Source organism: Numida meleagris, chromosome 1 (genome assembly GCF_002078875.1).
Source record: "Numida meleagris isolate 19003 breed g44 Domestic line chromosome 1, NumMel1.0, whole genome shotgun sequence".
In the NCBI taxonomy this organism is placed as follows: domain Eukaryota; kingdom Metazoa; phylum Chordata; class Aves; order Galliformes; family Numididae; genus Numida; species Numida meleagris.
The window spans coordinates 102211335-102230975 of NC_034409.1; the positions used below are offsets into that span (position 1 = coordinate 102211335).

General features: G+C 39.7%; 1 protein-coding gene across 3 annotated transcripts in view; it reads right to left on the reverse strand.

The window, feature by feature from the left end:
- The window catches only part of GRIK1 (glutamate ionotropic receptor kainate type subunit 1), an 87853-nt gene extending 71604 nt beyond the window's left edge, over positions 1–16249 (reverse strand). Inside the window, exons 1-3 of one of the 3 annotated variants that reach the window (XM_021404017.1) lie at positions 16150–16245; positions 3193–3360; positions 542–799 (exon numbers count right to left, since the gene is read on the reverse strand). In XM_021404017.1, coding sequence (XP_021259692.1) covers positions 542–799; positions 3193–3265 — 331 coding nt within the window. In that variant the 5' untranslated portion in view covers positions 3266–3360; positions 16150–16245. Of the gene's footprint in view, positions 1–541; positions 800–3192; positions 3361–16149 lie in introns of those variants that run through there. The other 2 variants (XM_021404034.1, XM_021404026.1) reach the window with 2 other exon arrangements.

Genomic DNA, 19641 nt, shown 5'->3' on the forward strand with positions numbered 1-19641 from the left:
TTTCCCAAGAGGAGGTTCTTGTCACAAAGAAGGAATGATCTTTTCTGAGTTAAAAGTCCCAGGCTGACAACATTTACACAAATTTTAACTTTCAGATTCAGCATTTGGTACCCATCTGACCACCATATTTGCTGAGACAGTTGCAAGGAAGAAGATAATCTCCATGTTAAAAATGCTGCAGTTCAAACTTTTATCTTGTAAATGCATTCTTTTTAAGATCTTCAGTGGAAATCTCTAATCAGCCCCACCCTAGAATATTTATCTGTTTGAAACTGTAGTATTGGTTCCACAAATAGGAAGCCAAAGGTGACTTATTATCAAGAATTCTGGAGCTATTTCTTGGTGACTTCTTAAGTTCGGATGAAATGAACATCTTTCCAAAAGCCATAGGCACAGAAGCCTAACTGCTCCTTACAAGATCTTTTTTATATTTGCTGCAAGTACTCCAAACTGAGCTATCACAGGCACTTTTGTCACAGAATTTATTTATGTACATGCATTAGCTGAAGCACTTGTCTTGGAGTGCACCAGTGCTACTTACCTGTGCTGTCTTCATAAACAACTGTCACTATTTTCCAGTTGTAGTATAGTACAAGATCCAAAACTGCTCTGCTGATGGCTGCATAGTCTGGGTAGAGGTTGATATAAAATGCATCCTTGTGATCAACTGTAGGGTGTTTCCATCGGGTCTGAATATGTGGGACTTCAAGTGCATTGCAAATGGACTGCACAGCACTGACAGAGGAGCTGTGGGAAGGTCCAAACAGGGCAGCTACACCAAGAGCGAGTTGATCACATGCTGCAGGGAAAGGAAGAAGCTGTTAGTCAGCGGAAGCAGGTAACTTGTGTGGCATTTACTGAGATCATTTATGCTCTATCCATGTCCATCAATTCAAAGTGATAGTAAGTAAACTTGTTCCAAAACCCAATTGTAAATGGCTCCTGAAAATGACTTTACTGATTAGCCTTATATCCTAGAACCAGCTTGCTACATATAAAAACCAAAACAGCTTAGCTGACCATTGACTTCAGATCTCATTGATTACTAAATTACTTTTCTCAGAATGGTATTTTCCTAGAGAAACCAGGAGCTTTCTGATTATTGGCTTGCCAAAGGGACATTGCATGAATTGAGTTTCATGGCAGTATGTCAGGGAATACATTCATGGAATCACAAGTGACAGTATTACAGATTCTCACCATGACTGGCAAGCTACTACCTATGCAAGTTGTTTTAATTTCAAGCTAATGAAGTAATATAAACAGTAAAGGGCATTATGATTTATGGTGCTGCTCCATAATCAGTGTTTACAGAAGATGCAATAAAGCCTAAAGGCTTGAGTAACAATGCAGAGAAATAAAGAGCCAATGTCACTGACATTTTAATATCTTTCCAAATCAGTCAAATGCTATTATCAACAAAGATTTCTTTCTCCTTATGTCTATATCTCATCCAACGCAGTTAATATTTCCTGAAAGAGAATCTCTTCTGTACGTGTATTTTTGTTTTTCTTCCCCTCCCATGTGTTTCACGCTAACTGACATGAGATGAAGGAATATTAACTACTTTTGTCCATTTTCAAAATTTACTGCAGATGTTTCTGATGAGGTCTTTATGGGCTGGGACAAAGCCGTGCACTGAGCTGCTGTGCTGCACCCTTTGTAATGTTGTTCTTTGTTGAAAATCTAGAAATCTCTGCTATTGGACTAAATGCTAAATATCCAAACACCCATGATGAGCAGAGGTTTTTAAAATTAATACTTAGCTATCTAATAGTAATAAAATAGGTCAGAAATCAATTATTTTCTGTTTTCAGTCTACAAATGGATGTCTCACAGATGGCATAAAATGCACAGGCTTTCAAGTTTTAATTCAGAAGCTTTCTGAAAAGATAACAAGTTTTAATGTGAAAATTGCATAAATAATATCAATAATTCATATCCAGAAGAAATTGGTATTGTCTGCATGGATTCCTCGTGCTTTAGCTTATAGACTTACAGAAATATTTGTAATGAGCTCCTTCCTACAGATTAAATGGATAAGGTACTGAGGTATTTTCACACTAGTCACGGAAGAGATTCCCACTATACAGAGAATCTAAAATGCTCTCCATCTGGATTATATGGATTATAAATGCAGCATACTTGATTTTTAATAACATTTAGCATCATCATATTTGATATTTGAAAATATGCAATAAACATGATTTAAAGCTATCTTTGATGTTTTTTTTTCCCAATCTTCAGTAAGAAACTAGAGTACCATGAGTAAAATTTAGTACCTTAGACATTTGAAAGGCAGCTTTCTTAAGTGATTTGTTTATTTTCTAGTCTTCATTTGCCTTACAGAAAACTTATCTTTTAACTTCCTGCAAGCACATTTTGTAACATTTACAGAAACAGATGTTATAATGAACTGCAAAACACATGTGCAGTCTTGGCAACTTATGGGTCTTTTCCTGGGCTTGCTTGCCTGAGATTGCATGCACACCATGAAATTCCAGGATCTTGACTCCTGAATATATTTTAGCAAACTTCAAGATTGCCTCCTAGAGGTGAAGAAATACACTGTGCTTAAGGAAAGTTATAGTATTTTTTCCTCTTCCTGTTTTGCTCTGCAAGTAAATTAGACACAAATAATTGGACCATAATTTTCCCTCTGGGAACAATAAAAGAATAAGCAAAAAATTCAGAACTTGTCCAATCCTTGTCTTACAGTTGTTTATAACAGAAGAATTGCACTCATATTTCTAACCCACTGAAGTGTTAATATTTCAGGTCTGAGAGAGTACAGGCCTCTGCTCTTTAAAGTAGAAATCATTTGTTATGAATAATGGATATCTGTGTGCATGCGCTAATTATAGGTTGTGACATCCCACTGTGCTCCCTGTTAGGCAGTGATCATTTTCTGCAGAATTCCAGGTGGCAAATCTGTTTTTTGGAAAGAAAAACTGGTTAGACCTGCCGCCTTCCATCTGGGGCTCTTAGCATGCAGACAGGATGTAGGTGTTTCATCAGAAACTAGATGACAAGTCCAACTCCAGCTTGATTCTTAGTTCAAGTAACTTTGAAATATAAATTTTATGTTACCATTTGTATACACGTGTTACAGCTGGAGGAGAAGAAGAGATCAGGGTGTGGAAAGATGGTATGGAACAGATATGATACTGACACAGTAATTGAGATAATTACCTCTTCTCGAGGCTTCAAAACTATCAAAAAGGTTAATTCTCTGGATGTCATAGGTTAATGTCGTATTAGGCATCAGTGTTCTGTTTCTATTAATGTTGGTGACTGCAAACTTGAAAGCCAATTCTTCAATATTAACAGGCTCATTTTCCACAGTTTCAAAGATCCCTCCTGTTGATAGAGATAAAGGAGAAGTATTATTCACCTCTTCATCACTGTACATAAAAGAGAAAAATAAATTATGAGCAACGATAAGCTGAGCGTTCATGAAGGAAAACAATTAAAATCACTGTTAAAAGCAGTAAAGCAAAAGCACATTGGATCATTAGTTTTTATTCACAATGTCACTGTAGGTTAGTCTCATATTATGAATGTTGGTTAGACAAACATCTGTGAAAGATTATGCGTGTTTATCATTCAGACTTCCTAAAGTAAAATGCTTAAATGTTTGTTAAAACTTCTGTTGAGTTCCCAGCTAAAAAAGTAGGGGTATTTATTGGTCTTGTTCACCTTGCTCAATCTAATCTATGTTTAGAGATGCAATGCGGATATGTTGGAGATGTTTTCTGAAGTGCACACATCCTGGCAGTAAAAGTTCCATGTTTAGAAGTAGCAGCTTGAAGAGAAATGGACTTAAAATTTCCACTTGAGGTCTTTGCCTTAGGAGGGGTTGTTCTTTTTCTGCTGTTACTTACACCTTGGGCATCACTGTTTGCCATTTCTCAGTTTGCTCAGGGGCAGATGAAAAGCAGTTTTTGCTTTTTCAAAGATCTTTGCCATATAAGCTGAATTTGTTGATATAAAACATAACTGATCCACACTGCTCCTATGAAAGATTCCAACTCTGTGCCAAAGTGGCAAATGATGTCTCCAGTGGCATAATGTTTACCAGTGCTATCATGGAATTGAATTAGAAGTCCCTTTGCAAGGACAGTGCTGCATCTAGCACAACGGCTTTCAGCTTGTTCCTCTGAACTCTTAACATCTTCTTTGAACTGTTTGAACAATGAGGTTGTCCCACTCAACCCATTCTGTGCAATTTCAGTCAAGCAACTGCTCTTTGAGCTCTACTCAATTTGTCAGAACTTATTTTCTGTCTTTCAAACTGAAATTGTATGCACTTCTTGATCCTTGTTAAAACAAATGATGTAAGTCAAAACTTTAACATGGAAGCAAGTTTTCCAGAAGAGGACCTGTAAAGAACCAATTTTAATTTTGGAAGCATTATCAATCATTTTTGCATATTTTCTGAGATGGAGAAGGAGGCTACATTTCAAGTCAACAGGCTGTCCCACTTATACTGGGATGTCTACTCCCTCTAGCCTCTAGAGACTATATTATGCCAACAACACATTCAAACTGTCTGGGAGTATTGGGATTTGATGAATGCATAACAAACACAGCTAATTTGAAAAAAATAGCTCCTTTAAACAGCAATTTCCAGCTTCAGTACTTGATTTTGCAAGTATAATTTACTAATTTAGTGCAAGTCACTAGAGAATACTTTGGATTTCTCTGTTACATATTTTCACATTTCATCATGTGAAATTTGAGCTTTAGATATTGCTTTATATTTTCTGATCATCAGAACGTATTCAGCTAACGGAATTTTGACGTCATCAATGTAGGAGTAGTGCAGTTATTAGCTGACAATCAGGAAATGGAAATACGGCAGAATTAAAACCTGTTTTGAATTTTAACTCAGCAATGAAAATACGGGAGGCTATCAAAACCAAGTTGTAATTTCTAGTTACTCTTGAATACACAACATCTTTTAACATCTCTCAAGACCATGTACAACAATACTGTAGCACGACTTCAGAAATTTTGCCAACTTAAGGAATGTTTTCATTTACTATACGTATTTCAGACTTGATTTTAGGTATGCAGTTCTTTCAGAGTCTATAATTCCTCATGACAGTAATGATACCAACAAGATTACTTCTTTTCTGGTTCAATAATATTTACTTTCCCATCTTTCATCTGAGGAATACATATATTTTCTGTTGACAATAACGCTGTTTAGTCTTGGGACAGCAATGTACAACAGTTATGTTTTGCTTGGACCTGTACTAGAATTAGCAGAATGTTATTTCATACGGCAAGATGGAAATCAATGATTATTATCAATAGTCTAAGATAACATTCTATTCAGTCAGAGTGATGTTAGCAAAAAATCTTCTGCATCATGGAAACTACTATTGTTCTGTGATTGTTCTAGTTATTTGTTTCTTTGTTTCTTTAACTTAAAATAACATATTTCAACCACTCTGCAGTAGTCTTTGTGTCCTATACATATCCACAAATGCAAGAACTTTTTTGTTTCAGGACTAGCACTTTTTCCAGACCTGTAATCACTTACCTATTAAATTGAGATTAATTTTAATTAGTGTACATTCAGGAACTATTTATAATTCATTAGCAAAATTTTACAGAATTTTTGCTTGGTTCCCATAAAAGAAGAATAGAAATTCACTGGGCAGGGGAGAGGAGTGGAAGGAAAGGAGGCATGATGGAAAGAGTGAAGGTTTTGCTAAGCAAACTAACCAAAACTGCATACAGAACATCACATACACTTCAAATATATTCAAATATATTTCTCTGAAAGTCAGATATAGAATCAATATGTTGGTACACATTCAACATATTTTCTGGAGTTCTTTTATACATGTTAACATAGCAGTAATGCACTCATAGAGAACTTTGGTTACATGCTTTAATTTGCTGGTGAGATTCTCTGGATAGATCTGCATAGGAATAGGACAGATAGTCATAATTATATGCATGAATTATACTTCCTAGAATCATAGAATCATAGCATGGTTTTGATTGGAAGGAACTTCAAGGATCACCTTATTCCAACCCCCCTGCCATGGGCAGGGATATCTTCCACTGGATCACGTTGCTCAAAGCCCCATCCAACCTTCAACACTTCCAGGGAGGGGACATTCACAGCTTCTCTGAGCAACCTGTGCCAGTGTCTCACCATGTTCAGAGAGACAAGTTTCTTCCTAATATCTAATCCAAATCACACACAAGACAAAGAGGTGATCCGAAACAGCCAGCATGGCTTCACCAAGGGCAGATCTTGCCTGACCCATCTGATGGCCTTCTATGATGGAGTGACAGCGTCGGTAAACAGGGGAAGGGCGACAGATGTCATCTACCCGGACTTCTGCAAAGCCTTTGACATGTTCCCTCACCACATTCTTCTCTCTAAATTGGAGAGGTATGGATTTGAAGGATGGACTGTTCAGTGGATTAAGAATTGGTTGGCTGGATGCAGCTGAAGGGTTGTGATTAATGGTTCTGTGTCAGGGTGGAGGCCGGTCACAAGCGATGTCCCTCAGGGGTCAGTCTTGGGACCAGTGCTCTTCAACGTCTTCATCAATGACATAGACGATGGCATCGAGTGCACCCTCAGCAAGTTTGAAGATGACACCAAGCTGAGCGGTGCAGTCGATACATTGGAGGGAAGGGAAGCCATCCAGAGGGACCTGGACAGGCTGGAGAAGTAGGCCCATGAGAACCTAATGAGGTTCAACAAGGCCAAACACACTTGGTGCTGCACTTGGGCAGGGGCAATCCCAGGTATTTATACAAACTGTGGGAAGAACTCCTTTAGAGCAGCCCTGTGGAGAAGGACTTGGGCGTCCTGGTGGATGAGAAGCTGGACATGAGCCAGCAGTGTGCATTCGCAGCCCAGAAGGCCAACTATGTTCTGGGCTGTATTAATAGAGGAGTGGCCACCAGGGTGAGGGAGGTGATTGTCCCTCTCTACTCAGCTCTTGTGAGGCCCCGTCTGGAGTACTGCGTCCAGGCCTGCAGCCCACAGCACAAGAAAGATGTAGAGCTCTTGGAATGGGTCCAGAGAAGGGCCACCAAGATGATCAGAGGGTAGAGCACCTCTCCTATGAAGAAAGGCTGAGGGAACTGGGCTTGTTAAGCTTGGAGAAGAGAAGGCTCCGGGGAGACCTCGTTGCTGCCTTCCAATACTTGAAGGGAACATATAAACAGGAGGGGGACTTACTGTTTACATGAGTTGATAGTGATAGAACAAGGGGGAATGGTTTTAAAGTAAGATGGGAGGTTTGGGTTAGATATTAGGAGGAAGTTTTTCACACAGAGGTTGGTGATGCACTGGAACAGGTTGCCCAAGGACATTGTGGATGCCCCATCCCTGGAGGCATTCAAGGCCAGGCTGGATGTGGCTCTGGGCAGTCTGTTCTAGTGGTTGGCAACCCTGCACATAGCAGGGGGTTTGAAACTAGATGATCTTTGAGGTCCTTTTCAACCCGGGCCATTCTATGATTCCATGATTCTAAATCTACTCTTTTTTTTAGTTTAAAGCCATTACTCCTTGTCCAATCACTACACTTCCTGATAAAATAAAGTCACTCCCCACCTTTCTTTTAGGATCCATTTAGGTACTGGAAGGCCCCAGTCTCCCCAAAGCCTTATCTTCTCCAGGCTGAACAGCCCCAACACTCTCAGCCTGTCTTCACAAGAGAGGTGCTCCAACCCTCTTATCATCTTCGTGGCTTCCTCCAGACTTAATCCAACAGATCCATGTCATTCTTGTGCTCAGGGCCCCAGACCTGGACACAGCACTCCAGATGGGGCCTCACGAGTGCAGAGCAGCTCCCTCTTCCTGCTGGCCACCCCTCTTTTGATGCAGCCCAGGATACAGTTGACCTGCATTGCGAGCACAAACTACAGCCTCATGTTGAGCCCCTCATCAACCAATACCCCAAGTCCTTCTCCATAGAATTCTCCTTCAGCCATTCTCCTTCACCTGAACTGGAAATGTTAAACACGGTGCCATTTAGAGTCTCTGAAAGCTAGTACCTTCCTGCCCCCACCACTCCTAGGATGGTGAAGTTTGGAGACCACTGACTTCACTCTTCCAAGCCACTAAATGTTTACTTGGTTACAGGTATACCCCCTGGTAACACCCTGAAGAAAGCACAAAAAGGAGTACCCTGCTGCCCATGAACAAACTCCGTGATATAGTTTATGAAGGAAATCATTGTTTACTGTGGGTGAAGTTTGGAAAAAGCCAGAACTGCTACCTATTTGAGCTTGATTTTTTCTGTTGGGACCTATGTGTGTAAAAAAGAGCCTAATCAGCCTATAAATTTGCATCACAAACAAAGCAGCAGATACAGTTTGTCTGTTCCATACTGTTGTGTTTTCACCCATGTATTCTTAATGAAATCCAGCAATTTATTAAATAGTTTCTCTTCTCTCATGTTCTGCTGATGGCTTGACATCAAGCTTAGAATTTATTGTAAGGTCCCGGTTAAAAGAGAAAGAGCAGATTAACTGACAAGTTTGATGAAGAACCAGTTTGTCAGATGATTCATTTAAATAAACAACATTTTAAAAACAAATTAACCAAAGGATTCTACAAGGGAAGGAAAAAAATCAATGTTAACTCAAGATATAAATGATGCTGAAGAAATGAGGCTGTTTCTTCTAAGCTCAAAAAAAAGCACAGTCATCCAAGGTAGGCTGTTGGTAGCACTTACAGGGGACAAAGTTCTCCCTTTCATCTCCCTCCCTTCCTTCCTAATTGTTCTTTGAGATAGTATATGCTCTCATGTATCTTAGGCCAACCAAAGGCATCTTAGCCCTGGGCAGTGGCAGACCTATCTTTCCTTCAAGGGTGATGGGCATGGAACAGGCTCCCTAAGACAGTGGGCATGGACCCAAATTCAAGAAGCATTTGAACATTTTTCTCAGACACAGTGTTTGAATTTTGGATGGTCCTGTGTGGAGCCCGGATTGGGACTCAGTGGACGTTGTACGATGCTTCCAATTCAGAATATTCTATGATTCAGTGATTCTGCACTTGGCACTGTGGTTGCACCCATGATGGGCATTTTGGGCCTCCTGAATCACAAGAAAGCTGAATACCCAAAATGAGGTGAGTGTGAGAACTATAGGAGCTGCTTTGTTTCTCATGGATGTAAACACTTCTGAGGGGCTGTGCCAGCAGACACAGCTGAGGAGCATTCCCATGCTCTGATCCCACATGCCCTGCTGCTCACAGACTCTGGAGAGGCAAAGCCAGCCTTACATTACTTGATCTTATTGCATGCAAGGAGCAATTCCCTCAGCCACACATAAGCACATCAGTGGGAGAACCAGTAATCATGTTCATTTAACAAATAAACCTGCTTCAGTGCACAACATGTGTGAGGAAACCTTTCACTTTCTGCATTTACTTTACAATGTCTCAGAGAATGAAGAGAAAAGCTGTATACGTCCCTACTTCTAATTTAGCTGCAGAAAGTAAGAGGAACATGCCTATTTGGCTAATCTTGCTCTAATAGAAACAAGATCTGAACCACGAGTGACTGCTCTTCAGAGAACAGCAAGGGATTCAAGTCAAACTGACAACTATGACAAAGCATCATCCCCATTCATCCTTTGAAGGAAAAAAGAAAAAGCTACAGCAAGTAAAATGTCAAAAATATATAAAAGTACACCTCAGTAGACACCTGAAAAAGTGGCTCCAGCCCTTCTGAGCAAGCAAATATTTCCATTTAATGGGGGTCATCATGGACTGAGAGAGTTTTAGAAAAGGTCATGACTGAATCAATTTCCATACTATTCAACGGATATCAACATTTCGCTTCAAGACAAGGCAAAGCTCAAAAGCCTGTTATTGGAAAAATTCTCTGTCCCCATTTTAAAACCTGCCACGAACAGCAACAGCTAAAAGTTCTTGACCTTTCTGATGGCAGTTATCGACCTGTCTCTCCAGGCTTTTTTGGTTGGGTTTCCTCAATGCAAAATATCTCACTAACAAAGTTCAGTCCCAATGCAGCAGATCTAGTACATTCTTTTAGCTGCATGTATACAGAATTGCCTGACTAGATATGAATGAATTTTTGTGATTTCAGTCATGGCATCACTTTGATGCTTTCAAAATTAAATGCAAACTTTCAAAAATATTTTTAAAAACTACATTCTGCTTGCAGATAGATTTTCCTTACCTACTCCATAGCTAAGATGAGAACAGTGTTTTAATGCACGTTTTTTTTCCTTATTATTTTTTACTCCCTGTTGAAGTACTTCAAAAAAGCCAAGTGGAATGGAGATAGGCTCACAGAAATAGCCCTGATAGCTTGCAAAACAGAGGTGTGAAAATACAACTGCTTTTGACGGAGGTCTGTGTTACCTTCTGACACCTAAAGGAGACTCAAAGAGAAAAAACATGTTCAGCCCTTAAGCCAGCCTGAAATCCAATGGTTGCCATGGATATGCCAAAACAGCAGCTATTTTTCAAATTTAGATCTTGCTCTGGGACACTTATACATTCATTATCTTGGTGGATAAACTTCAGATTTCCCAAATAAATTTTCTGCAAGTCTCTCCAGCTCACTGGTGGCTCCATGAGGCAGGTCTGTGTCCAGCCTTGTACAATGAACTAGCGGTTAACCTCCTTTGGAAACTGGGAGGCTGCTGTGTATCAGCTACTGAACTGTCACCTGGAAAATCTAAAATTCTTTATCGCCAGAGTAATTCTTCCTACTTTCTGACCAGAGGAAAATGTTGGCAGTGTGGGCATATCACATGCACATGTTGTTAAAATAGAGAAAAGAGTTGCTGAATACAAGATAAAATTTTCAAAGACCATAAGTCAAGCCACTACCAGACAGGATGAGATCTTAAAAATATACTGCTGGGATTTTTTTTACTGCCAGATTTCCATCCCTTAGCATACTATCTTGGTCCTAGAGCCAGCATTTCCAGCACCTTAAACTGCAGCACATCTATTCATATATGCACATCACTCCAGATGTGAGCATACCAGTACTAATTACAAGTATTTTGAGATTATGATAGAAATTAAAGCAAGAAACAGGAGGAGTTAAAAAACCTGAAAGCTGTTATGTTGTTGTTCTTATTGAGGTTCTACACTTCAAAAGACTGCTATTTGAAAGCAAACATGCTGATCATGCAGCAAGAAACGTCTGAAATATTAAAAGGTACAACCAAAGAACAATGGAAAATACAGATATCAGCTAAGATTTTCCTCATTTAGACACAAGAATTTTTCTCCTCCCTAGAGAAAAATTTGTTTTTCTATGATTCACAGCTCTTTTCAGTCATGGATAAAACTAAGATTCTATGTGGTTGATGTCCAGGTTTCCTTGCTCAGAGGACATCCTCGTTTCATAGCTTAAGCGTGATGTGCACATTCTCATCGGCCTGGGGAGATATTTTTTGCACAGGATAATGTGCTCACTCAGTAATGTGGAGGCACGTGGCCCACTTCCCTGAGGCTCTGAGCCACTGGAGGCTCCCAAAAGCATTCTGGTCCCACAACTTGCAGACAATCCACTAGCAGGATTTCCAGAAACAGCAGAACATCTGTATCCCAGGGGGACTGCTGCTTTGAGAAGCATCTCCTCCCACACACAGCACTATCTGAACACCATCAGGCCCATGAAACCTCATTAAAACCCACCTGTTAGCCACTGAAAAGAAGTGAGAGTTAAAATCCTAATGACTGCACAGCTATGTGTCATTGGCTTCCTGAAACAGAAGCTGTTGCTGATGCCAAGTTAATGTAGGAGATTCATAAAGCCAAATTAACATACATTTTGTCCTTGCTCCCTGTCAATACGAATATGGACTCTCAGCGCTCTGCTGCCCAAATGGCTACAGGCTCACACACACCTCTGATGCTCGAGGTGTGGGACTGAAATGGGGCAAGGCAAAACAGTACTTATAAAGGGTTTTTCTGCAAATTATGTTCACTTGTGGAGAGTGCCACTGAGACCGAAAGCACTTACTGCCAGAAAATATCCCAAGCACTTCCTCCATTTTTGTCTCTTACCAGAGGATGCTTTCTCCTTTGTCATAAGGTGCCCAACACAGAGCCGGTGTAAATGTACTCATCGCAGAGCTAAGGCTAGTATTCATCTTACAGGGAAAGAATAATCAAATGAGCTATTACTACTGGCTTACATTTTAAAAATATCTTTCTTTTTAAAGCTATCTCACCGACTGTGTAAGATTACTTCAGAAATTGGTTATTACCTCCAATTTATATATGACCTAAATACTACTGTTATATGTGTGAATTTGAAGAAAAAAGAAAAAAGTTTCTCAGAAATAATCATTAACAATCACAATCCTATAACCAACAATAATTGCATTTTGTATTTACAAATCCAGACTAAAATGGGCTTACTCCCTCAGGTTTTAATGGAATTAAATGCATGGGTTGTGCATGAGGCTAGTGGAATATAAACTAAACACATTAGTATTCTTTGCACGAGCGAATTTAGCCTTGCAAGGGGGACCTCTGAGTTAGGCAGCTATTATCATCCTCATTTTACAGACAGTGAAGCTGAGAGCTCGAGTGACTTTTCTACCATCACTCCCTCTTCAATCTGTTCAAACCCTACTTTGGAACTCCTCCATACATTGCTCTCTGCTTTTCAGCCTTTTCCCTGCCTTTTGTAAGCCCCTGTCCTTACCTTGGCATTTGCCATCTTTGCATTCACCCAGCTTGGTTTCTGTCCAGCATGCCTTTGATTTCATCCTATATACCCTGCCAAGTGTCACAGCCATCTCACTGCTGCTGCCAGTTCCTGAATCTGGAACACAATCCCTCTGCAACGCTTCATCCTGCTGTGGCCTCCTCCTTTTGGGGTGCATGTCAAACAATACTGAAAGCCCATATCCTTTCCTTGTTCTAACTACATTATTTCTAGCCATCAAAATCAAAAATAAAAGAAGAGTCAGTGGTCACAGAAAGGCAACTCACGTTCTGGTCCTCAGCAGGAACTCCCATATTTGTGTTTATAATCTCTATAGCTGCAAGTTTCTACAGACTACAAGAAATCCACAACCAAACACACTATTTCAGAGCAGGACTGGCTTTGGGGGGGCTGAGGTGAAACTTAAATTTTCCTTTCCATGTCTGTATAACAGGATTGAAAAACTGAAAACTGGGGCAGGTTCATGACCTGCAACCTCGCACACGAAGAAGGAAAAGAGTGCAACCAAAGTGTCAAAGTCAGCAAATGTGAGGACTGGGTTTGTTTGTTAGGTTAGATTTGTTTTTAGAAAGGTCACTGAATATTTGACAAACTGATGCTCCAAGGTTCAAAACTGTATGACTGAAATCCACTTCTGGGGCTGTGTTTAGGACCTGAGCGTACTCTGTAGCATCAGTAGAGACTTCGCTATCAGTGGTCAGTGGGCATGGTGGGGGTGGGTTGACGGTTGGACTAAGTGAGCTTGGAGGTATTTTCCAACCTTAATGATTCTGTGACATTCTGTACAAGAGCCAGGACCACGTTCTTGTAATTATCTGCAGACTAACAAAGTATTGCATTCAGCTATGCTTTTATCCTTTGGAAAGCACAGGGACAAAAGTATATATGTTTTTATGTACATATGTAAAAAGATGAGCGTATTAAGATACAAAGATCTGCTTTATTGAGTGGGATGTATCTGACTTTAGCTTGTGATTGTGGAGATATTTCCCAAGGGCTCAATCAGCACAATTCACTTTATACAATTTTGAAATAATGAACTTTTCTATTTTTACAGGAGAAAAAATGATTGACCTGATTTACATGTGTCTTGCAATACAACGGTAGTACTAGCAAGAAACCAAGGATGCTTTTAGAAGTGAAAACTCTTCATTTGATAGCTTAAAAAAGTGATTGTCTTACTGCTTGTACTGTATTGTTTTCACCTGATGCAGAGACCAGTCAGCAGGCACTGAAAATGCAGGATAGATACGCTATTTATATTGTTTGTTATTCTTCTTCCCACATAACCACACTTTCCTGCGTGAACCAGCTCTCCATGCATTGCAGCATTAATTTCAAAGGAGAGAAATACAGGAAAGGGAGAGAATTGGTTCTAATTACCCAGTTACACATGCAGCGTTGGGTCCCATCTGATGCTATTTTTGCAGAAAGGGGAAGGGAGTAAGAATTTTATCCCTTCTCTTCTTGGAGCTAGAAATAGGCAGATGAACCTTACAGACACCAAGCTCTGATATTGTGTAAGATGTTTTCCCCAGCAGCAATTAACCTGGAAAAAGCACTGAAAGAAGTTCAGGGTTAGGTTATGTCACTATGCTCTCCCACTGCACATGTGTACCTTCAGGACTGCTGTGCTGATATACTGTATGTTGTGAAAGTACATAGCAAATCAAGCTTTCACATTCAACAGAGCGATGTTTTAATCATGATATGTGTTACAAACCGAGCTGCTCTTTTCAGGACTGCCCAGTAGCCGCCCAGCCAAGTGCTGTGGTGAGAGACACTGCCAGCAAGACAGTGAGGAAGACAAAGCCCAGCACAATAGGTGCTTCACATGGGTATTTTTACTCAGTGTGAGCACTTATGGTGGTTAGGGATGTAAAGGGTTGGCCTCTTCTCATAAAGCACGGAGAGACAGAGGCACAGGCTGCCCAGGGAGGTGGTGGAGTCAGCATCCCTGGAGGTGTTCAAGAGCCGTGTGGATGTGGCACTGAGGGACACGGTCAGTGGCATGGCAGGGTGGGCTGACAGCTGGAGTAGGTGATCCTAGTGATCTTTGCCAACCTTAATGATTATACCAATTTCAGTAGGTTTTGGTCAAATTTTCTCGCGTCTGAGCATCTCTCGCAACCAGGCTGCAACAATTTAAAAAGTCCTGCTGAAAGAGAAACGTACTTTCCGGTGTCTCTTTAAATTTTTTCAGAGCACTGGTTCACAAATACAGTTTCCTTACATATCTGTCAGGGTCAGAGGATTTCCCTTTCAGATATCCTGACATATTGCTGATTACATGCTGGACTACAAAATGCTTCTGAAAGTGAAAAGGTGTGGAAAGGCAACAAGAAATTAGAGAGGAGGTGAAAATTACAGCAGAAAAAAAAAAGTGGTTTTAATTTCACAGAAACAAAAAGCAAATGAGGACAATGCAAACAAAGCTGGCTGAAAGACTGAAGGAAGACTAGATGACTGATGGCCTTGTGCTGCAGAATTTGCTGGAATTTGTACTTACATGCTTTTATGTAGGTACTAGCTTAAAACAGGAAGTACATCTGTGCAAAAAGCACTTCACCATCTTTCTTTGCCATTCCTGCAAGATCTTACACTTCCCAGAAATCAGTGATCAATACACTATGTGCAGCCACATCACTTTTTTTCTGCACTCTGACAGCAGATGACCCATAGAAAGATGTACAGCTTCATTTGGCTGAAGCCCTGGAGAGGCTGGTTACTCTATGTGGAGAGCACTCCTGAGTCAGGGGGATATAGCTTTGCTGTGAGGCAACAGTGAGTTTGAGTATGTAATAGCACTACTTCAGGACAAGCCATTTTTCTGAAGTTCTCAGACAGAAATAGAAAGCCAGATTTCAAATCCCAGACTGCTGTTTGAAATGTGCATTATTCAGTAAACAGCCTTTTTATGCAAAAACGTCAGGGTTATATCTTTAAAAATTATGTACTCTTTCTTTTCATGAGTGCCCATTAAGCACTATTATATGTAAGATGCTTAGGAACATAAGGTCTTTATTAAAGCTGAAGAAATCGGACTTTATCCTGAAAAAGCATGGATAAACTCAGATCACAGAGGATCCAAAAGTACATCCTTTCCAGAACGGAGGTGGCGGTGGAGGGAGGTTAGAGTTGGTAGGGAGACAGTTTTGCACTCTAACTTTGGTTAATTGCTCTTTTCTTTCTGGAATCCAGCAGTTACAATTCCTCTAAATGCAGAGAGCTATAGATCCAGAAATGGCTGACATGGGTTTCTCTGGGTGAGTATTCTAAAGACTCCACAGCTGACAAGCTACAGCAGAGATATCTCTTGGAGATGATATAAATGTTCTGTTTTTGAGTATTCTTAAAAATAACTGCCGAGGATAGACTCATCTGAGGCTGAAGGTATTTCTCACACTCTGGAGATAAGCTGAAATGGAGAGGATACCTAGTAACTGAATCAGAAGTCTTCCTGACTCAACTTCAAAAGCACACCAGGGGCAGCACTGGGGAACTTCTTGGCACCTTCCTCTTTGGGCTACACCTCTGGTCCTGTGAGATGCAGGTCTTCAGCAGAGCAGGGAGAAAGGGGATCAGTGCAGGAAATATGCTATTCCCCCCTTCTCCTTCCACAGCACAGCCTCTCATTTGCAGCATCACAAAGTGTGGGCCCAGGATTGCTGCCTTTTTTTTTCCTAAGGTCTGCTTCAGCATAATTTACAGGCAAACTGGGTTTGGCCAACAGCCATTTAAATACAACTGTTCCAGAGATGGAGAATCAAGCCAAGTGTGCTCCTGATGGTGCTGAAATGATGGCATTTCTTGTAACACCTCGGCAAAGAGGAGCATCAACTATGTTTTATAGCTATTATATAAAAGTAGATGCTCAGAACCCAGCAGACATACATTAATAAAGCATAGTCAGCTTGACACACTGCTCACTGATCTGGTCTTGGCTTACAAGGGAACTATATAACATATCTATTAGGAAAACACTGTGCTATGGAAGAGCATTTCAGCTCTGACAAAAACATCTAAGGAACCCCACCCCCCAAAGCAGTTAATGGACTATGTTCAGGCCACAGCCAGCCTAGTGGAAGAGTTTTCCCAGGCGTCTTTTACTGCTTTTTTGCACAAATGAACCTGTTTCAATAGGACAGGAAGCCTTGCAGACCTCTAGGAAGAGTGACAAAATATGGGTAAGACTGCAAAAAGCCACTCTGATCACATTATGTGTTTAATTAAAAATATATATAAAAGTGAGGATTAAAACCATAAACTTGAGAAAAGACATAAGTGATCTAATTGATTTTCATTAAAATAAATAACTGTTTCCCTCCATTAATCTTATGTTGGTTTAGAGGAAGGATACAAAACCAAATGTCAGCAGATTTCCCAATATCAGCTATTTTGATCCTCTTGAAACTCCAAGTAAACCGTTGAGGTGGGGCACTTCACTGACTGTTCCCCATGGATTGTGAAATGCCAGCAAGTTGAAATCAGTGGGATTTTCTCAGAGTTTCTCTTATTCCTTCTACTTCATAGATATATATTTTTCCTCCATCCTTCTGGATTATTCAGTCTCTCTCTTGCTAGCATTCATGTAGTTTCATCCTTAAATACACACATATCAAAAAGGAAAACACAGAAAATGAACTGTAATTCTTCTAAAGAAGGCATTATTTATGCTGCACCATCAGTAAAAGAGTTGCTTAAAAGAAAAACGTCAAGATACATTTTCGGTCTTGTAAAGTACAACAACTAAGTAGGCTGATCTAGGGCTATGTCTTTAAGGATGGGGGTGGCAGATTTTGCAACTGATCCAACCTTACAAGTAATGTTTAATCAGTACCCGCACTTTGAGTTGCCATATTTCTTTATAATAATGATGGTTGGCTCTTGAAAAGATATTTAGTTGAGGTTCCTGCAAATTAAAGCTCCCTTCATAATTATAAATCTGGAACATTTCTGTTTATTAAAATACTGAGGGCCATTTTAGTGTGAAAAATATCTTATTTGCTTCTACATTTGCAAATGTTAAAGTAACAAGTGCAAAGAGAGTGCGTCTACACCTGGTCACAACTTCAGGGAATGTTAAACTATAAATTAGTGGAGATTTGGAATGCAAACACAAACTGGACCTACTAACAACTATAGGAATGCTTTTAATGTTTTTTTTTTTTCCAAAGAAGAACATATATTCTTGTTCCCACAAGACAGATTTGAAAACACTTAGGATGCAGAGAGGGAACCAAGAGTTCCCAGCAATGTTAAACCATCTGATGGAGAAACACACAGTTTTGAAATTCTTAGGCATAACGGGGTATAAGAGGGGACATAAGAGCCTTAACTCCAGAAATCCTTTCACCAGGCAAGTTTTCCTGTTGCAGCACCACTTTTCTTAATGCTGAATATCCCAAAATGTTCTTTAAATCCAAACTTTTCATTTCATTCATACATCAGTCTCTGGGTTTTGTAGGCCCCCACTCAAATTATTCACAAAAGCTATTAAAGCAGTCTCTTTTAGGTAAGCCAAATATATGAAGCATTGGCAAATTTCAGGATACCTGAGCCAGCAATCTTCTGACTAGATAAAAGCCAAACATGAAATGCTTTGTATCTGGGGCATACATAGAAATGCCTGCTGCACCAGCAAACATTCTCAGACAAAGGCAATCCTAGCTGAGACTTACTAGCTGATTCTTGGGGATGAATTCAGTATAAAACCAAGTGGAAAAGACTGTAGCAGCTAAATCTGTTTCCATTCTTTGTTTCTCATCCGGAGTGTTTTGCATATAGCATTTTCTGTGTTTCAAGGGCTATGTGCAGCAAATGAGATATGTCTCAGTGCCTTCTGTAAAAAGACTCCTAAAATTCTTAAAAACAAACAACAAAAAGATCCCTGAAATACACATCCTCCCACATCAGCAAGTGTTAAATGAAAATTCAGAATGTATCTTACTTTATATTTGGTTGCAAATTAAACTGCTGTAGCACTGCTGTACTCATGGATCTCTGGATTTTTACTGCAAAGCCGAAGTAGACTTCTTTCCCATTAAAAAGATGGTATAACAGTGATTCAGCTGAAATAACGTGAAGATGTGAGGCGTGCATTGGCTGTTATCAGTTTTCTGTCCAAAGATGTAGTTTTTATGCAGATTTTTCGTTATTGGACAGGTTTGCTTGTTATGTGCAATGAGTACGTTAGCAATTATATGCACTTACACAATGCATGTTTGAGATTGTTCTGCACTGAAAACACACTTTTAAATTCTAGATCTCCTTAGTTGTTCTATCCAACATTCTGCCTCTGCAGGACTATTTTCCTTCACTGCTTTTTATTTTTATCCTGATCTAGTCCTGCTTATTGTAGGTAATCAATGTGACTGAAGCCCAAATCTTTCCATTAACTTCTCTCAAGCCAGAAGTTTGCAAGAAAATCTCTTCTAGGCTCTGGTAGGGTATTACAAACTCTATTTCCTCATGGCTAAACACTCAGTATGATTAAGTGGGAGCAGCTTCATCTGGAATTATTAACAAGTTATTTAGATATGTCAGTTATTAGAGGTAAGACATGTATTAACCATAGTTGTATTACACTTAGTTGCAATTATCACTAAAAAAGTTAGATATACACTTTTACAGAATGGCGGGAATTTGGTTGTGGAGAATTTTACAAACGTGTTAGTCACAGTAAAACTACAATATATTTTTTAATGATTTAGGGGAAAAAAAAGAAAGAAAATAACTATTCACTGAAAAACTGGAAACTACCTCTCTGGTCTCATTAAGTGAATACTGCGATTATTAAATCATTCCTAAAATATCCAACATAGAAAACATGAAGTATAGCTTTTATATTTTTTTTGTGTTTTTTTTTTATATCATAGTTTCATCGTCAGAAATTTCAACTAAAAGTTCCTAAAGTAACCTTGCTATG